Below are 16,621 nucleotides of genomic sequence, written 5' to 3'. Positions count from 1 at the left end.
TGCTCAGGGAAAAGGCTCTGCTTTCTGTGATGTTTGAAGACTGTATTTCTTTTGCAGTGAGTTTAGTACAGGCCACTTCTTCCTGAATGCATTTTCTTTCTATGTTTTAGAAGCTTTTAAAAGTCCTGATGAAGCCACTTTCTAAAACCTTTGGGAAGGCTGTCCTTGAAACTGCTCACTACTATGTCATCTTGAAAGAGAGCAAATAGTCTTACTGCTTCTTCCCTGGTACATGCCAAAGTTTTTGACAACCCTTTTTTGTCTCAAAGTACATTCAGAATTTCATGCAAATTAACATAGTATTTTACTGTGTTCAGAACTGTCTGCTCTAGCAACAAGCATTCCTTGCTGTTGAGAGACGACTTTGAAATCTTTGTCATGCATACAGCTTTTGACACTCCAAGTATCTTTTTGTTTTGAGGGCTTTGATGTTGAAAGGAGCTACCATTGTAGTCTGCTTTCAAATAAGTCAAGAAACTTATTCTTAAATTGGAAATATGTTTGTGCGGCTGACTTTCCACTGTGCCACAGAGTGACACAAGATTTAAGACGTTTGCTGTAGAACACAGGTCTAGCTTTCATAGGTATGAGATGAGGTGCATAGGATGCTCATACTAAGTTGCAACGGAATTTGCTCCTGATAATGAGTTAGTTACAAGGATAGTAGGATACTGACTTTTGCCCTCCAGAGCGCTGCCGAGTGAGTGAGGCTTACAAAGCATTATATGCTCTTCATCTTGTATTGATTTAACACGACATAGATGATCAACTTCCATGTTTTAGAATTGTCCAATATTGGGGAGGAATTATATATAAGAATGCAAAGCATAATTTTTGACAGACTATTTTACTACATTGTAACTGTAATTCTTGTATGGTAAGCTTTTTGATTTTTTTTTTTGGTAAGAAATTGTATATGTAGCATTTCTATAATCATACCTTGTCATAGAGGGAGTTAGAATGCATGCATTTACACTAGAAATGTTTTAAATATTTTTTTTCTTTATAAGTGTACAAAATCTTTTCCGAGTATTGTGCATGACATACCAAGACATCTGACAAAATTGAAAGTGGCTAAGTACTGCTAAATAGTCCTCATTATCTATTCCCATGGAGTGGTGAATTATCAAGATTTTACTATGTGCAATTTGTATTCTGGTAGCTTTGCTGATAATGGAAAGTTAGTTGTGGATATTTGACAGTTGCAAAAGTTTTAATATTTTCTTTTTATGTGGAGCTACTAAATCTCAGGGAGAAAAGCAGTGGGGAAAACCTATCAGCCTTTGTCTACCTGACAGGCAGCTTTGCTGTCTGTGGTTGCTGTTGGTGAGTACTCTGTCTCTCTTCTGAACAATAAGCATCTGTCAAACAGCATTTCTTTTTGCTGCTTAGTAAAAATTCTGTTTTGAAAGCCGTTTGAAACCTAGACAGTCACTTTCAAATATGAACTTAACAATCTACTCCCCACCTTAAAAGTGTAGGGAACAGCTCTTGTCATTTTGGATACATAAAATAATTTAGTTAATATATTTAGATGTAATATGACTGGCCTTCCTATTCAGAAGTATCAAAAATAGTATTTCTCTGAGCGATCTTTCATAGTTCATAGAGATACTGAAATTGTGATAGTTAATGGATGATAAAAATCAAGATGTACAAAAGCAGTTTTCCAAAAAACTTATCTCAACTGTTTTAACTAACCACAGCTCCTTTCTTTAAACAAATTCTGTCAGTGTTTTAATATGTAGCTTTTCCCTCATTTAAACAAAGATTTGACCAAAAAAGCTAAATATCTGAATCACTTATGCTTTTCCCTACAGGGTATATTTGGATAGGTGATCTAATGAGCTAGTGTGCTTTGCCATATTATCCTTGTACTGGCTTTAGTCTCCACAATCATCTAAGCTAATGAGGACAGGGGCTGAACAAGTACTAAGGAAGATTTTGGATAAAGGTGGATGTTGTTTCTTTGTACATGTAAGCACTTCCTGAAGATGAAATGTGATGGTGTAGAGCAGGAGTAGGCAATAGCCAGCATGCATGCCAGGGCATAACTCGCAAAGGCATTTTGCTTGGTACATATGCTTTTGGGAAGGAGCTGGGACTGCACTGCTACAGCAAGGACTGGGACTCTTGTGGCTCCCCCACCATCTGTGCCTACCATCTTACACGTTGAGGTTGCAGGTATTTTTGGCACTCTGCCTAAAAGTGTTGCTAACCCTTGGTATAGAATGATTGAGTGATTGTTCTTAATAGTCCCAACTTTTTTAATGGAAGTTAATTTCTAGCTATTGATGATTGTAAAAGTGTCCTCAAAACAACAATATCTACCTGAATTTTCAGGGAACCCGAAATAGGACTGCTGAAGTGTGAATTTCAGATTTCCCAGAGAATCTGGCCACATTTTTAATGCATTCTGTATCATATCATTACTTTAATTAAACCTCAGGATCGGCTATCACTTGGAAGAAATTTGTTCTATGCATCTTACTTCACCTGGGGAAACCTCCTGTCTGGTACTTCACAAGAACATCCTGTTGAGGCAGGATATGAAACAAACAGTACAATAAAGCTGTTCATGTCCACTTATTCTAGAGGAGTCTCAGGGAACCATTTCTGTGATTTCTTGAGGGATTCTTTTACTGATTTGTAATGGCAGTGAGTCAGATGAGTCTGCCAGTGCTTGTGGCCTTTTAATGGCTATTTCCTCCTTGCACACCTTGGTAGCAGTTGGCAACACCTGAGATTTAGGCATTCAGTATGTTAGGGTTAACTCTTCTTAGTAAATCTGGATGTTTTTACACCGAGAGATGCCTTGGAAATATTGATGGTAGGATTATATTTATAGGGCTTCTCTGCTTAGTCTGATATTGAGGATGGCATGTCTGAGATGGCTTGGGTTTCTCCAAAGGACATGCAAGAAATAATTAAGATTGCAAATGGAATAAGCTTGTGGTATGGTGACTTTTTTTTTCTTGTGAATCTTTTAATACTTTATGCAGAGGTAGGTGAAATCCTTGTTTTAAGGGATAAAACTACAAGTTTTAAACTGTGGATGAGATGATGCAGTTGTTACTATTCTAGCCTAGGTGTACACGGGTTTGTACTCCCCTCTCCAATTGAGGGAATTATTGGCAGGGTAGTGTGCTGTGGAGGGACACAGCAGCTCATGGCCACCTCCATCCCCTATAGAGTCAGGCCCAGTCAATAAATTACTTAACTATATACAAATTTATTATTACAACAAAACCATTAAAGGGTAAGGACATAGATTTTTATATATATGTACAAATTTACAAAACAATAAACCTCATACTATCTATCTAATTATTGTTCAAAAATACAAGTGAACAATAGAACAATCCAGAACAAAGGATATTGATTGTGCAACCTTATAACTCTATTAATATACAAACTATTACTTCAGCTTATTCACATAAAGTATAAGGCACAGGCTACAAATATAACAAACAATCCTTAGACTACCTGGGTGCCCTCCAGGGCAGGGGCCCCACTCCCAAGGTATCACTACAGGAAAGGAGGTGTGGGGAAAGAAAAAGAGAGGGAGACCCCAAAGATTCCTAAGCACCCCTTATCACCCAGGGGCGGTTCATGTGGTGCCCTTTCACAACCGTGGGGGTCCCTCCCCTGTGGGGACCCTCTCTTCAGGGTTACTTACTACTCCACAGTCCTGGAGGGTTGCCTCCTGTTCTCCAGGTCGAGCTCTGTCCCTGCCAGGTTTTCCTGCCGCCTCACTCTGCTGCCACTGGCCTGGCTTAGGGCCACATGCACCGCTGTGTGTAGCAGGTGCTTTACTTCATGCTAGGGGTTAGAGGCCCGGGCAGCCTTTTGCAGCACCGGGGCTCGGTCTGCTCCTGGACTCCCTGTGTAGCATTGTCTGCACTGAACTGCTGCCCACCGTGTCAGCAGCTGTAAACCTGAGCCACCTCAAGCGGCTTCCAGGGTCTCTCACCCTCTGTGCAGCGCCTCCTGCACCAAGCTCCTGGCCTCGTGTGGAGGCTGGGGACCCGAGCTGTCCAAGTGGCTCCGAAGATCCTGCTCCGTGCACTGGCCTGTGCACTGTCTTTGTGGCCACATGCCAAAGGTTACAGACCCAAGCCACCTCACAGCTCCCAGGGGCCGGCAGCTGTGCGCCATGCTGTGCACTGACAGCCTAACTGCTGGAGCCGTCCGCAGCTCCCTGCCAATAGACGTCTTCAGGGGGCTCTCCTGGGCTACTGCTTCACCCTGTTGAGCAGCTTTTGTCAGCTCTTTTCAGTCCCACTCTTCTCTGTCCTTGATGCATCTCCCTCTGCTGGGCACCCAGCTCTTTTTATACTTTCCAGGGCTCCGCCCCCAAAGTCTTTCAGACCCAGCTGTTGCAGTCTAGTCAGGTCCAGGGGAGCTCTTCTCCCCCTCCCCTCAGGAAAGGGGTGTGGCTTCACTTCCCTTGCTGCGTCCTGATTGGTGGATGGGCTCCACCAATCAAAACAGCAGAATCTCAAGCCTGGGACTTAACCCAAGCTCTGAAAGGTAAGCCTGCTAGACTATGAAAATTGCTGTATCATGACTACACATTTTCATGTAGGTATTTATCTGTGTGAGCAAGACCTCAGTCTTGTATAGCTCCGATCAGGATCAATAACCATCCATTAAATATTAATGGCTAGCTCTTGAAGTGGCCATAGCTTGAGGCAGTGCACTAGCTGAGGCAGAAGCAAGCTAGTTTGGGCTGGTTGATCTGGGGGCAGAGGTGAAGGGAGATTGGAGTTTGGAGCAGTGGAATGTTACCTAAGGGTGAACAGAAAATCCAGATGATATAGGATGGGCTTAAAAGAAGGGGTTATAAGGGTGCCTCCCCTACACAGGAAGCACCAAGAAGAAGGGAAGTGGCAGACCAATTTTTTTTTTTTTTTTTTAAGGGAGACCCTGGTTTTTGAGGTCATACAAGACAAACCAAGAGCAGCCTTCCTAAACACTGGACCCCTGAAGGACTTTGAGTGAAGGGCATGGTGTTCAAGATGTTTAATGATCTGTATTTTCTTGTGGTTGCTTTTTAAGTAAGAAATTATGTTTAATTTAGAAACTCTGTATAGCTTATTTGTTGCTGCGTGAACTGGTTTGCTCATATGTACCACATGGCTTTTGAAGAGTTAAACTATAGATTTAATAGATTTCATAGACATTAGGGCTGGAAGGGACCTTGGGAGATCGAGCCTAGCCCCCTGCCCAAAGGGCAGGAAGTCAGCTGGGGTCATAGGATCCCAGCAAGATAAGCATCCAATTTCCTCTTGAAGGTGTTCAATGTAGGTGCTTGAACCACCTCCGCTGGCAGACTGTTCCAGACCTTGGGGGGCTCGGACAGTAAAGAAATTCTTCCTTATGTCCAGCCTGAAGCGGTCTTGCAGGAATTTGTGACCGTTCGACCTCGTTATCCCTTGGGGCGCTCTGGTGAATAGATGTTCCCTCAGATCCTGGTGTTCACCCCTGATAAACTTATAGGTGGCCATCAGATCACCCCTGAGCCTGTGCTTTTCCAGGCTAAAGAGTCCCGTGGCTCTCAGCCTGTCATCGTAAGAGCTGTTTTCCTGACCTCTGATCATGTGCGTGGCTCTCCTCTGGACTCTCTCAAGCTTCTCCACATCCTTTTTGAATTGTGGAGCCCAAAACTGGACGCAGTACTCCAGCTGCGGCCTCCCCAAGGCCGAGTACAAGGGGAGAATGACGTCCCGGGATTTGCTCGAATAGCATCTATGGATGCACGCCAGCATTTTGGTTGCTTTACTAGCCGCAGCATCGCATTGCAGGCTCATGTTCATCTTGTGGTCAATGATGACCCCCAAGTCTCTTTCTTCTGTAGTGCTAACCAACGTAGCACTGCCGAGCCTATAAGGGTGCTGCAGGTTTTTCCTCCCAAGGTGGAGAACCTTGCATTTATCGGTGTTAAACACCATGAGGTTCTCGTCTGCCCATTTGCTGAGCTTGTCCAGGTCAGCCTGGATCACCTGCCTATCTTCTGGCGTGGATGCTTTGCCCCAAAGTTTGGTGCAAAGTTTCGGCGAACTTGGCCAGTCCACTCCTGACTCCAATGTCCACATCGTTAATGAAGATGTTGAACAGTATGGGTCCCAGGACAGAGCCTTGAGGGACCCCACTGGTCACAGGGCACCATGATGAGTGACTGCCATCAATCACAACCCTCTGGGTCCGACCACGAAGCCAATTTCCCTGCCAGCGGATCGTGGTGGAGCCAAGGCCACAACTGGGCAGTTTGGCCAAGAGCTGATCATGGGATAGCAGATCAAAAGCTTTTTTGAAGTCAAGATATATGACATCAATCTCTTCTCCCTTGTCCAGGTGATAGGTCACCTAGTCATAGAAGGAAATGAGATTGGTCAAACAAGACCTACCCACAACAAACCCGTGCTGGCTGTCCCTTAGAATGTTAGCCTGGGCCAGTCCCTCAAGGATGGCCTGCTTAATAAACTTTTCTAAGATCTTCCCCAGGATAGAAGTCAGGCTAATGGGCCTGTAGTTAGCCAGATCCACTCTCCTCCCTTTCTTGAAGATCGGCACCACATTGGCCTTCTTCCAGTCTTCGGGCACTACGCCAGAGCGCCAGGAGTTTTCAAAGATCCGTGCCAGGGGCTGGGCTATGACGCTCGCCAGCTCCTTGAGTACCCTGGGGTGCAGATTGTCAGGGCTGGCTGACTTGAAGGTATCCAGCTTCTCAAGGTGTTCCTTCACGAAGTCAGCATTTATGGAGGGTAGGGGATCCCTCTCACCCAGATTTCCCTGTCCCATAGCAGGCACGGGGATCCCGTGTGACTGATGAAAGACTGACGCAAAGTACCTATTTAATAGGTTGGCTTTTTCCTGGGCGTCAGTTGTCAGTTGCCCCATCTGGTTTAGCAGGGGTCCAACGTTGCCCTTGCTTTTCCTCCGGCTCCCCACATATCTGAAAAAGGACTTTTTGTTGTCCTTGATGCCTGAAGTTAGTTGGAGTTCAGTTGCAGCCTTGGCTTTCCTGGTTTGGTCCCTGCAGGACCAGACCAGCGCGGAGTAATCCTTCTTGGAGGTGAATCCCGTCCTCCATCCTTTGTAGGCTTTCCTTTTTAGCCACAGTAGGTCCGCTAGGTCTCTGGAGAGCCAGGGGGGCTGCTGTGCCTTCTTGCTGCCTTTCCTCTGTGTTGGAATAGGTTTAGCTTGTGCACTGAGGATCGCTTCCTTGAGAAGCAACCACTCTTCTTGAACTCCCATCTCCCTGGGGTCACGGTCCCTGAGGGCCTGACCGACTAGCCTCTTGAGCTTATCAAAGTCGGCTTTTCTGAAGTCAAGGACTTCCGTGTTGCTGACTGACTTGCCAGCTTTACGGCGGATGGTGAAGGTGATCAGCTCGTGGTCGCTGTCACCCAGCTTCCCATCGATCACTAGGTCGCCGATTAGGTCGTCCCCCGTAGCCAGTACCAGGTCAAGCAGCGCTTTGCCTCTCGTTGGCCCATAGACTTCTTGAGTCAGGTAGAGGTCATCCATGCACGAGAGAAAGCTTTGCGCTCGCTCAGATTTAGCTGAGTGATCTTCCCACGAGACGTCCGGGTAATTGAAGTAACCCATGACAACCAAGGTCCTGGAGCAAGCGGCCTCAGTCAGTTCCCGGGCGAACTCCTGGTCAAGCTTGGGACTTTGAGTGGGAGGTCTGTAGTAGACTCCCACCGTTGTGTCCCCTGTGCCGAATTCCCCACGAATTTTTACCCAGAGGGTCTCTAGCTGTCCATGCCGGTCGCCAACATCAGCTTGCAGGGACATGTAGCTTTCCTTCACATAGAGAGCTACACCCCCGCCCCTTTTGTCAACACGATCCCTCCTGTATAGGGTATAGCCCTCTATACCCGTGGTCCAGTCATGGGTGGAGTCCCACCAGGTCTCCGTTATCCCAGTGACATCATATTTCTTTGCACTGAGCAGGAGGACGAGCTCGTCCTGCTTGTTGCCCAGGCTCCTGGCATTAGTATACAGGCAGGCAAGTGTGCCCTTGGGGGCTCTTGCCTTGCCCACAGATTGTGCCAGGGCTGGGGCAGGGGTGGGCTCCCTTAAGTGCCCCCTTAAGTGCCTTGGTCCGCTGGCTTTGCAAGGGTCGCTCAGCGGGCCAGCAGTGGCAGTAGTCCCCCCATCCCCCAGCGGGCTTAGTTCAAAGCCCGGTGGAGCAGGTCAGCCAGCCTGCTCTATAAAGCAGAAGTTCATGATTTTAGTAGAATATGGAGGAAGGATGTACTTAAACTCCAGGGGAGAGGGAATGTGAGGAGTTAATGAGTCACAGGGTAGACAATTGGCTCATGGGTCTCAGCTTTCAGGAGCAGGTGACAGTGGATTTTTGCTCCGAGAGAGTACCAACAGGCCTCAAGACAGCAGGAGCATCTGGATTCTCTCTTCAAACTCCCTAGGGTTAAAGCACATGGAAGGGGAAGGAATTCAGCATTTGGATTACCTGACAAGTCTGGTGAGGGAGTGTCTGAGAGAAGCCTGACCAGATTTTGTCATAACCTTTGATAGAGCTGGTGAATGCTCCCTTCAAACCAGGGGCAGATCTAGGGTGGGTGCACTGGTGCACTTATACCCCACTTTGATTCCTGGTCCATCCAAAGTTTAAAACCAACTGCCTAGAAATGCTGTTGCCACTTCCAGTTGGGAGATGCTGAGGAAGTTGCTTTACTTTATGGCTCAGTCATAACCTCTCTTCTTTTTAATGGTCTTAATGTTACACCAAGCAAGCTATCTTTTGTTCTGCTATCTATTAGCTGGCCTTGGTAATGTAGCTCCTATTTCACAGCCCTGAAAATTGTTTTTAACTGATTCCAATGAAATTATATATTTTTTGCTTCAGTCTTAAACTGAATAATATGGCCCTTAGGCCCTCAGTATATGAGTAATATGAGCTTGTAGTAGATTTTTAACTGGAGAAAAATATGTTGTGTTGTATGTGGTGATGCATCTTACCATGTGCACCTTCGTTTTCAAAATTCTAGATCCACCCATACTTCCAACTAATTAACACGTCCGGACTCAAGTTCTCTCATATGCTATACCATTTCCTGGGAAGAATCACTTCTGACTAAAAGAAATATTTTGTTCAATTCCTTTCAAGGTGTCACTGTTATTAAGGCATTCCCTGCATTACCTGTATGCAGTTTTCTACTGCGGTGTACCGTATTTTACCAGTGTTCACCAGCTTAACCTGGGTACTCTCTCCTTGCACACTTGTTATGAAATGCTTCATTGGCATGTAGTGTCTGGGTGTTGATGTGCACCAATATGTAATTATCTAAGTCTGTTAGTATTTTAGCCTTGTTGTCTCACAGTTAAGTCATGCCATGGTATAAGGCTGGGCAGGTTCCACTAGTTTACCTCTCTGAGGTTTTTAGTTAGGGTCTTACACACAGCTCCCATATATCCTTTGAAGGTTGTCCCAACTTTCTTTCTTAGATTTAATTACTAATGAAGAATCCATTGTGGTCACTGTCCTACAGAACCTGTCTCAAATTAATGAAATATGTTCTCTTCTCCATCCTCCATCTACTTAAATATATTTTCTTTTAGAGTTGGCTGAAAACTTTGAGCATTGTCTTTTGTCTGGCCTGTTTAAGCCTTATGTATTTGGGAGCTAATGTTATTACTCCCTTTAAAGCAAACTAAATTATGAATACCTTGGTACATCTTGATGCTGGCCCTCAGTTAATCTTGGCAATGTTCATCATTATGTTCTTTGTTTTGGGATAGGCATGAAGATAATGGCTGGAACGAATTCTCCACGGGTATATTGTCAGAGAAACAATAACTTTAATTCTCCTTCTCTTTTGTAAGGTTACCCTTGCACACACATCCACTCAATGTTATGGTGTTGGAGCTTGAGTGACGTGATGGCCTGCGTCTGCCCTGAAGAAATTTTGACCTTTTCTTTACTTACTCTAGCATATTCTTTGTCGTCATTCAAAAACATTTTAAATTACAATAAAGGAACAGATAAGCATTTATTTTCTGCTCTTGAAAAGAACTTTAAAAATCTTCTGGTGCCCCTAAGATTGAAATGTTTTCAGTAACTGTCAGACTTGTCTCACTTGTGATTAGTGATTTTGTTATAACATACATGTACCACTTATATATTTTAGGGATTTTCTTCCACGAGGATCTGGAATTGTAACAAGAAGACCATTAGTTTTACAACTTATCACTGCCAAAACAGGTGAGATTTCTCTTTCTCCCCTTCCATAACATATACGCAGCAATAAGTCACAGCTATAGATATATAGATATATATAGAGAGGAATAGCTATATATGTAGCTGAACATACATACATGCATACACAGCAATAAATCATAGCTGTATATCATATGTGTATATACGTATATATAATGTGCACAAAGCTATATAGATTTTACGTTCTAACTGTTAGCTATGTATATAATATGCATGTGTGTGTGTATATATAGCTATAATTTATTGGGGGGATGGGATTTAAAATTGTAGAATCATAGAAAATTAGGGAAGGGACCTCAGGAGGTCATCTAGTCCAACCCCCTGCTCAAAGCAGGACCATCCCCAACTGTATCATCTCAGCCAAGGCTTTGTCTAGCCAGTTCTTAAAAACCTCCAAGGATGGAGATTCTACAATGTCTCTGGGTAACCTGTTCTAGTGTTTTACTACCCTCCTGGTGAGAGTTTTTCCTAATATCCAACCTAAACTTACCTTGCTGCAACCTGACATCATTGTTCCTTGTTCTGTCATCTGCCACCACTGAGAACAGTATAGCTCAGGGGTTCTCAACTTTTTGGATCAGTGTACCCCTAGTGGCCAGACACAGAGCAGCGTACCCCCGGCTCCCAGCCGGATGGGCAGTGCCTGTGCGCAAGCATGGGATAGTGCATGGTGACGCCCCATTCCTGCCCGCCTGCATGTTGCCTTCTAGGGCCTTCTAGCGTACCCCTGGTTGACAACCCCTGGTCTAGCTCCATCATCTTTGGAACTATCCTTCAGGTAGTTGAAGGGTGTTATTAAATCCCACATCAGTCGTCTTTGCTGTAGACTAAATAAGTCCAATTCCCTCAGCCTCTCTCCATAAGTCATGTGCCCCAGCTCTCTTAACTGTTTTGGTTACCCTCCACTGCGGGGAGGGCCCAAAACTGGACACAGTACTCCAGATGTGGCCTCACCAGAGCCAAATAGAGGGGAATAATCACTTTCCTGTATCTGCTGGCAACACCCCTACTAATGAAGCCCAGTATGCTGTTAGTCTTCTTTGCAACAAGGGCACACTCTTGGCTCATATTAAGCTTGCTGTCTATTATAACCCCCAGGTCCCTTTTTGCAGAGCTGCTGCTTAGCCAGTCAGTCTCCAGCCTGTATTGGTGCATGGGATTGTTTCATCCTAAGTGTAGGACTTTAGACTTCTCCTTATTAAACTTCATGAGATTTCTTGTGGTCCACTCCTCCAATTTATTTAGGTCTCTCTGAATCCTAACCCTATGCTCCTGTGTATCTACTACTCTACCCAGCTTAATGTTATCAGCAAACTTGCTGAGAGTGCACGCCATACCATCTTCCAGGTTGTCGATGAAGATGCTGAACAAAACTAGCCCCAGGATCAATCCCTGGAGCACTCCCTTTGATACTGGCTGCTAGCCAGACATTGAGCCATTAATTACTACACTTTGAGCCCAATGATCCAGGCAGTTTTCTGTCTACCTTACAGTCCATTCATCCAACCTGTACTTCCTTAGCTTGTTTGTAAGAATGCTGTGGGAAACTATATCAAAAGCCTTGCTAAAGTCAAGGAATACCACATTCACTGCTCTCACAACAACCACAGGGACAGTCACCTCATCACAGAAGGCAATCAGGTTGGCCAGGCAGGACTTGTACTTGGTGGCCATGTCCAGACGAGCATGGGCCTCTGGTATGTGGCACTGCAGACATGTCTGCAATGCCACATACCTCACATTCAGCTGTTTTCCATGCTGCAAGGTAGCAGTGTGGGCTTTTTTTGACCTTGGGAGATCCCAGGGCCAAAAAACTCCACACAATAAGAAGTGGAGTGGTGCACGCTGGGGCAGCATGCACTGCCCAAAACTGCCAGGCTCTGAGCAGCAGCATTGCTACTACTGCAGCCCCAGGAGGCCTCCAGGACTCCAAGTTATGCTGCTGAGGCCAGCTCAGTGTTGGCCTTAGCCTCCCCTACCCCTGCTGTGCACCAGAGGGTACGTGGCACAGGAGTTCCCTAGGGACAAGTAGCAGTGGGACAAGGCGTGCTGCTGCTTCTTGTACCCAGGGAAAAAAATGTCCACACTTGTGTGGACATGGTTGGTGAGTCCTTGCTGCTTGTTCCTAATCACTTTCTTCTCCTTCAGCTGCTCAGGAATGGATTCCTTGAGGACCTGCTCCATGATTTTCCAGGGACTGAGGTGAAGCTGCCTAGTCTATAGTTCCCCAGATCCTCCTTCTTTCCTTTCTTAAAGGTGGGCACTATATTTGCCCTCTTTCAACTGTTCAGAACCTGTCCCGATCACCTTGAGTTTTCAAAGATAATGGCCAGTGGCTCTGCAATCTGTTTGGCCAACTTCTTCACCACCCTTGGGTGCATCGTGTCCAGGCCCATGGACTGGTACACGTCCAGAAAATACCACCTGAGTTCCTGTCTCCTTCACCATCCTAAGCTGTACAGTCACTTTTGATCTGCTCAGGGTCTGTTCTGCGCCCCCACCCACCCCAGCATCATTGGTGTCCACATGGGTGAACAGCCCATGGGGTAGTAATCAAAGGGCCAGGTGAGTCTCAGTAATCCTTCAATGACATTTTGGATCTGGGCTCTGGGCAGCCAGCAGACCTCCCAAGACAACAGTTCAGGCTGGAAGATGGATGCCTCTATCCCCCGTAGAAGGGAGTTGCCAACCACCACTTTCTTTTGGTGGCAGCGGTCTCAATCTTCCAAACCTTTGGGAGGCCTGGCCTGGCCTGGCCTCTTCTGCTTATGGAACATGCTTCTCCTTATATGTTCTCCAGCCAAACTGCTGCAGGTGGGGATGATGACTTCTGCTTGCTGCCAGAGGTCACAAGCTTCCACTGTCCTGGGAGTCCATGTCCTTTTCCTTCTCCAGAGCTGCCTCTGGCAGTCCTTCCTCTGCAGTCCTAGAGGTCTCTTCCAGCATCAAATTGATGAGCTCCTCATGGCTGAGGATGCTTGAGAGCCTTTTGACCTCTTCCTGTAACTTCTTACTTGCTTCATGAGGGACACCATCAGGAGGCACCAGTAACATTTCAGACACTCGCCCACCTGGTTGTCACTGGAAGGAACCTGCAAGCCACAGTCCCCACAGTGCTAAACCAGGATCTGGGTGGAAGCCTTGACAGAAGGCAGACCTGATTGGACAGACACCTCACAGGTGCAAGCAGAAGAAATGGCAGTGGCAGGGGCCCTGGAATTGTGATGTCCTCCAGTCATCTCTCTGGGTTTCTTAAATCCACCACCTACTTCTTCCTACCCCACTCTCCAAGCAGACCTTCCTTAGCAGACTCCTCTGTAAGAAGGCTTGTTCACTGCTCCTTGGTCCCAAAGGTTTCCTTTTCCCTGTTAAGCTGCTTCCTCTTACCAACCTTACAGTGAAGGAAGGTAAGAGAAAGTTTCCAGACAAGTTCCCTAGTGAACTCTCCACTCATTCTGGTCTCTAGTTAAACAAGCCTGCCTGCCTGCCTGCCTCACACACTTAGTGTCTATGTGTGTATTATATATAAGTATTTTACACACACACACACAGTATGTGGTGTACAACCCTAAATAGGTGTAAGAAATCATGGACTAAATATAGACATTGGATTTATGATGCATTATAACCTGCCTGACATATGACTCCCCAGGTACCTTTCCACTAGTTAGCTGCTACATTCATCCCCCTTCTCTCTTCCCTCCCCTGATGTCCCCTGCCTGTCTCACCCACTGACTCCTTAGTTTATATTTTCACTGACTGCCTGTCTTGCATGCATACCAGCCCAGCCTCTGCCTTCTTTACTATTAATTCTATCCAGGAAGAGCACACACACCAACTGCAGAGGCTTCCTCAGCCTGATGAAAGGTTTTTAAACCCAAAGCTTACTAAGAATTTTTTCCCCCAACTATTTAAGTTGTTCTAATAAAAGATATCAGATTCACCCAAAGAACTTGTCTGCCAATTGTCCAAAATTGAGTTCACAGTGAGGAATAAAGGCCCCAGTACTGAAAACATTTGTACATGCAGGTCATGTCTATGTTGCTTCCCTGCAGAGCCAGAGATGGCTGCTGAGAGTCAACCTTCACCTCTGGGCACATCTAAACCTACCGATTAGGTGGAGTGTGGCACTTCAGAGGCACACTCTTAGGACTGCTCTTAACCATCTAATCTGTATAATTACTGAGCCTGAGCATTTGTGGAGTGGAGGGAGGAATATTCTCGATGGTGGTCTCAAACTTGGCAGAGAGGTGATATAGACATGATCACAGAGTTCAGCTGAGCTCACACTCCCACCTGAGCCCAAGGTCCATAATAATTGGACTAAACCTTACAACATGCTATACATTTTCTTGTTGTTATGATGGCTGCCTTATGGCTAAACCCAAAATGTGGAAAAGTTTAATGAACAGATTTTTCTGCTGTCTAACTGTTTGCTTAGGTTGTCAGTAACCCTCAAAATGAATGGGAGGGGAGGTGTTGCTGATCACAGAGGAAGGGAGTGGGTGCCAAAAGGGTTGGGGAGTTCTTAGTGCTTTGGGAGACTTAAAGTCCCTGGTGCCTGCTCCCACAGTATGCATCTCACTGGATCCACCCCTGAGTGAGAGGGGGACAAATGAGGTTTATTGTATCAATGTGTTTTGTTTGGCTAAAGATAAAACTATACCTTGTATACAACACTATGCTTGAGGAGTTGAAATGTTTTGTCAGAATTTTTTATCTTATCTAAGTGGAGTATCAGACAGTATACTTGCAAATGATCTCATTAGGTTGCAAACCATGTGGCATATATCACAATCCACTTGATTTTTACTACCAGCAACATAGAACAATCAGCAAATTTTATCATCAAGCTGTTGACTTCCATTTTTAATCCACAAATGTTAAATTTATATTAAAAATTAAGTTAGACTGATTTTGAAGTTGTAAAAATCAAGTATTCAAAAATTAGGAAATGACAAAATTCAAGTTACCTGTCATTTTGTGTGTATGCATTGTCACAAACTCTCTAGTTATTTAATCTCCTGTAAATTTTTCCACAGGACTCTTGCCTCGTTCAGTGAATGGGTGAATTTATTAGTGAATTCATTATTTTGTTTCAGTTTTCACATTCAGTGATACGTGGCCTTCACTGAGTACAGTAGTCTGGATGTTATTTAATTTCTTAATCGGAATACTTTACAAGGATTATTTATTCAATCTTCCCAACACTTCTATGAAATTAAGTAGTTTTGTTAATCTTGCTTTATGCATAAGTAAAAAGTAAGGCCAACATTGTCAAGTGCCTCCTAATTTTGGGTTTACCAATTTGAGATGCTTAAGGTTTTCAGAGTACTTAATATTTTCATGGTACTGCATAGGCCCCAACCAAATTCAGTTGTAATTGTGAGCACTTGGCTCTTCTTTCTATCTGGCATCATGTTTCTCACGTAGAAACACGCAATGGGGAGCTGTAAAAATTTTGTTTTGAGCAATGTGCCTAGGGTCATACAGGAATGCTGTTACAGAATGAGTATAAATGGTCAGTTTTGGGGATGGAAAGAAGTAAAAAGCAGGATCACTCAGGGATTTGTATTGGGAGTTGTGCTGTTTAATATATTCATAAATGATCTAGAAAAAGGGGTGAGTAGCAAGATGGTCAAATTTGTGAATGACACAAAATTATTCAAAGTGGTAAAGACAGAAGTGGACAGTGAGGAATTAAAGAAGGATCTAGTACTATTGAGCTAATGGGCAACTGCATGGCAGATGAAATTCAATGTTGAGAACTGCAGAATGATGCACTTGGGCAAAAATAATCCAAACTGTACTTACACTATGATTGGCTCTGCGTTAGCTATTACCACACAGGAAAGAGATGTGAGGATCATTGTGGACAATTCACTAAAGATATTAGCCCACTGCTCAGCAGCCGTCAAAAAGCATACAAAACATTAGGGATTATTAAGGAGGGAGCTGTAAACAAAATGGAAAGTATCATTGTGCCCCTTTAAAAATCTATAGTTAGGGACCTACCGAATTCATGGTGGAAGTGGGGTGTGCTGTCACTCCCTTAACTTTTCTGGTCTGTCTGTGTCTCTTCCCCCCCCTCCCACCCTCCCAGTTGGTGGAGGGCCCCTGCTTGCAGCTTGCTTCTGATCAGTAGGGAGGTGACAAGTGTGGTTTTAAATATGGCACTGTTTTTGCCTCCTGCCACTGATAGACTGAGGGGCCCTGGATGGCTCTGCTGTTTGCTGCTGACTGGCAGGGAGGCAAAAACAGCATTATGTTTAAAACTGGTTTTAGCTTCCCTGCTGGTTGGGAGGGAGTGGTGGGGCCCTCCGCTGATCAGCAGCGAGAGCGGGGAAAGGGACAACGTGGGTGCAGGGG

General features: G+C 45.0%; 1 protein-coding gene across 9 annotated transcripts in view; it reads left to right on the top strand.

Annotated features, from left to right (window-relative positions):
- DNM3 (dynamin 3) overlaps positions 1-16,621 on the top strand; it is a 366,866-nt gene that overhangs the window by 46,483 nt on the left and 303,762 nt on the right. For all 9 annotated transcript variants that reach the window (XM_090049992.1, XM_090049990.1, XM_090049991.1 and 6 more), the window contains exon 2: positions 10,164-10,237. In XM_090049992.1, the coding sequence (XP_089906118.1) occupies positions 10,164-10,237 (74 nt within the window). The remainder of the gene's footprint in view (positions 1-10,163; positions 10,238-16,621) is intronic.

This window comes from Crocodylus siamensis, chromosome 5, assembly GCF_052110815.1.
Source record: "Crocodylus siamensis isolate JL-2025a chromosome 5, ASM5211081v1, whole genome shotgun sequence".
NCBI lineage: Eukaryota > Metazoa > Chordata > Crocodylia > Crocodylidae > Crocodylus > Crocodylus siamensis.
Note: the sequence above shows the minus strand (reverse complement) of the source record. Positions and strands in the feature narration are given on the sequence as shown.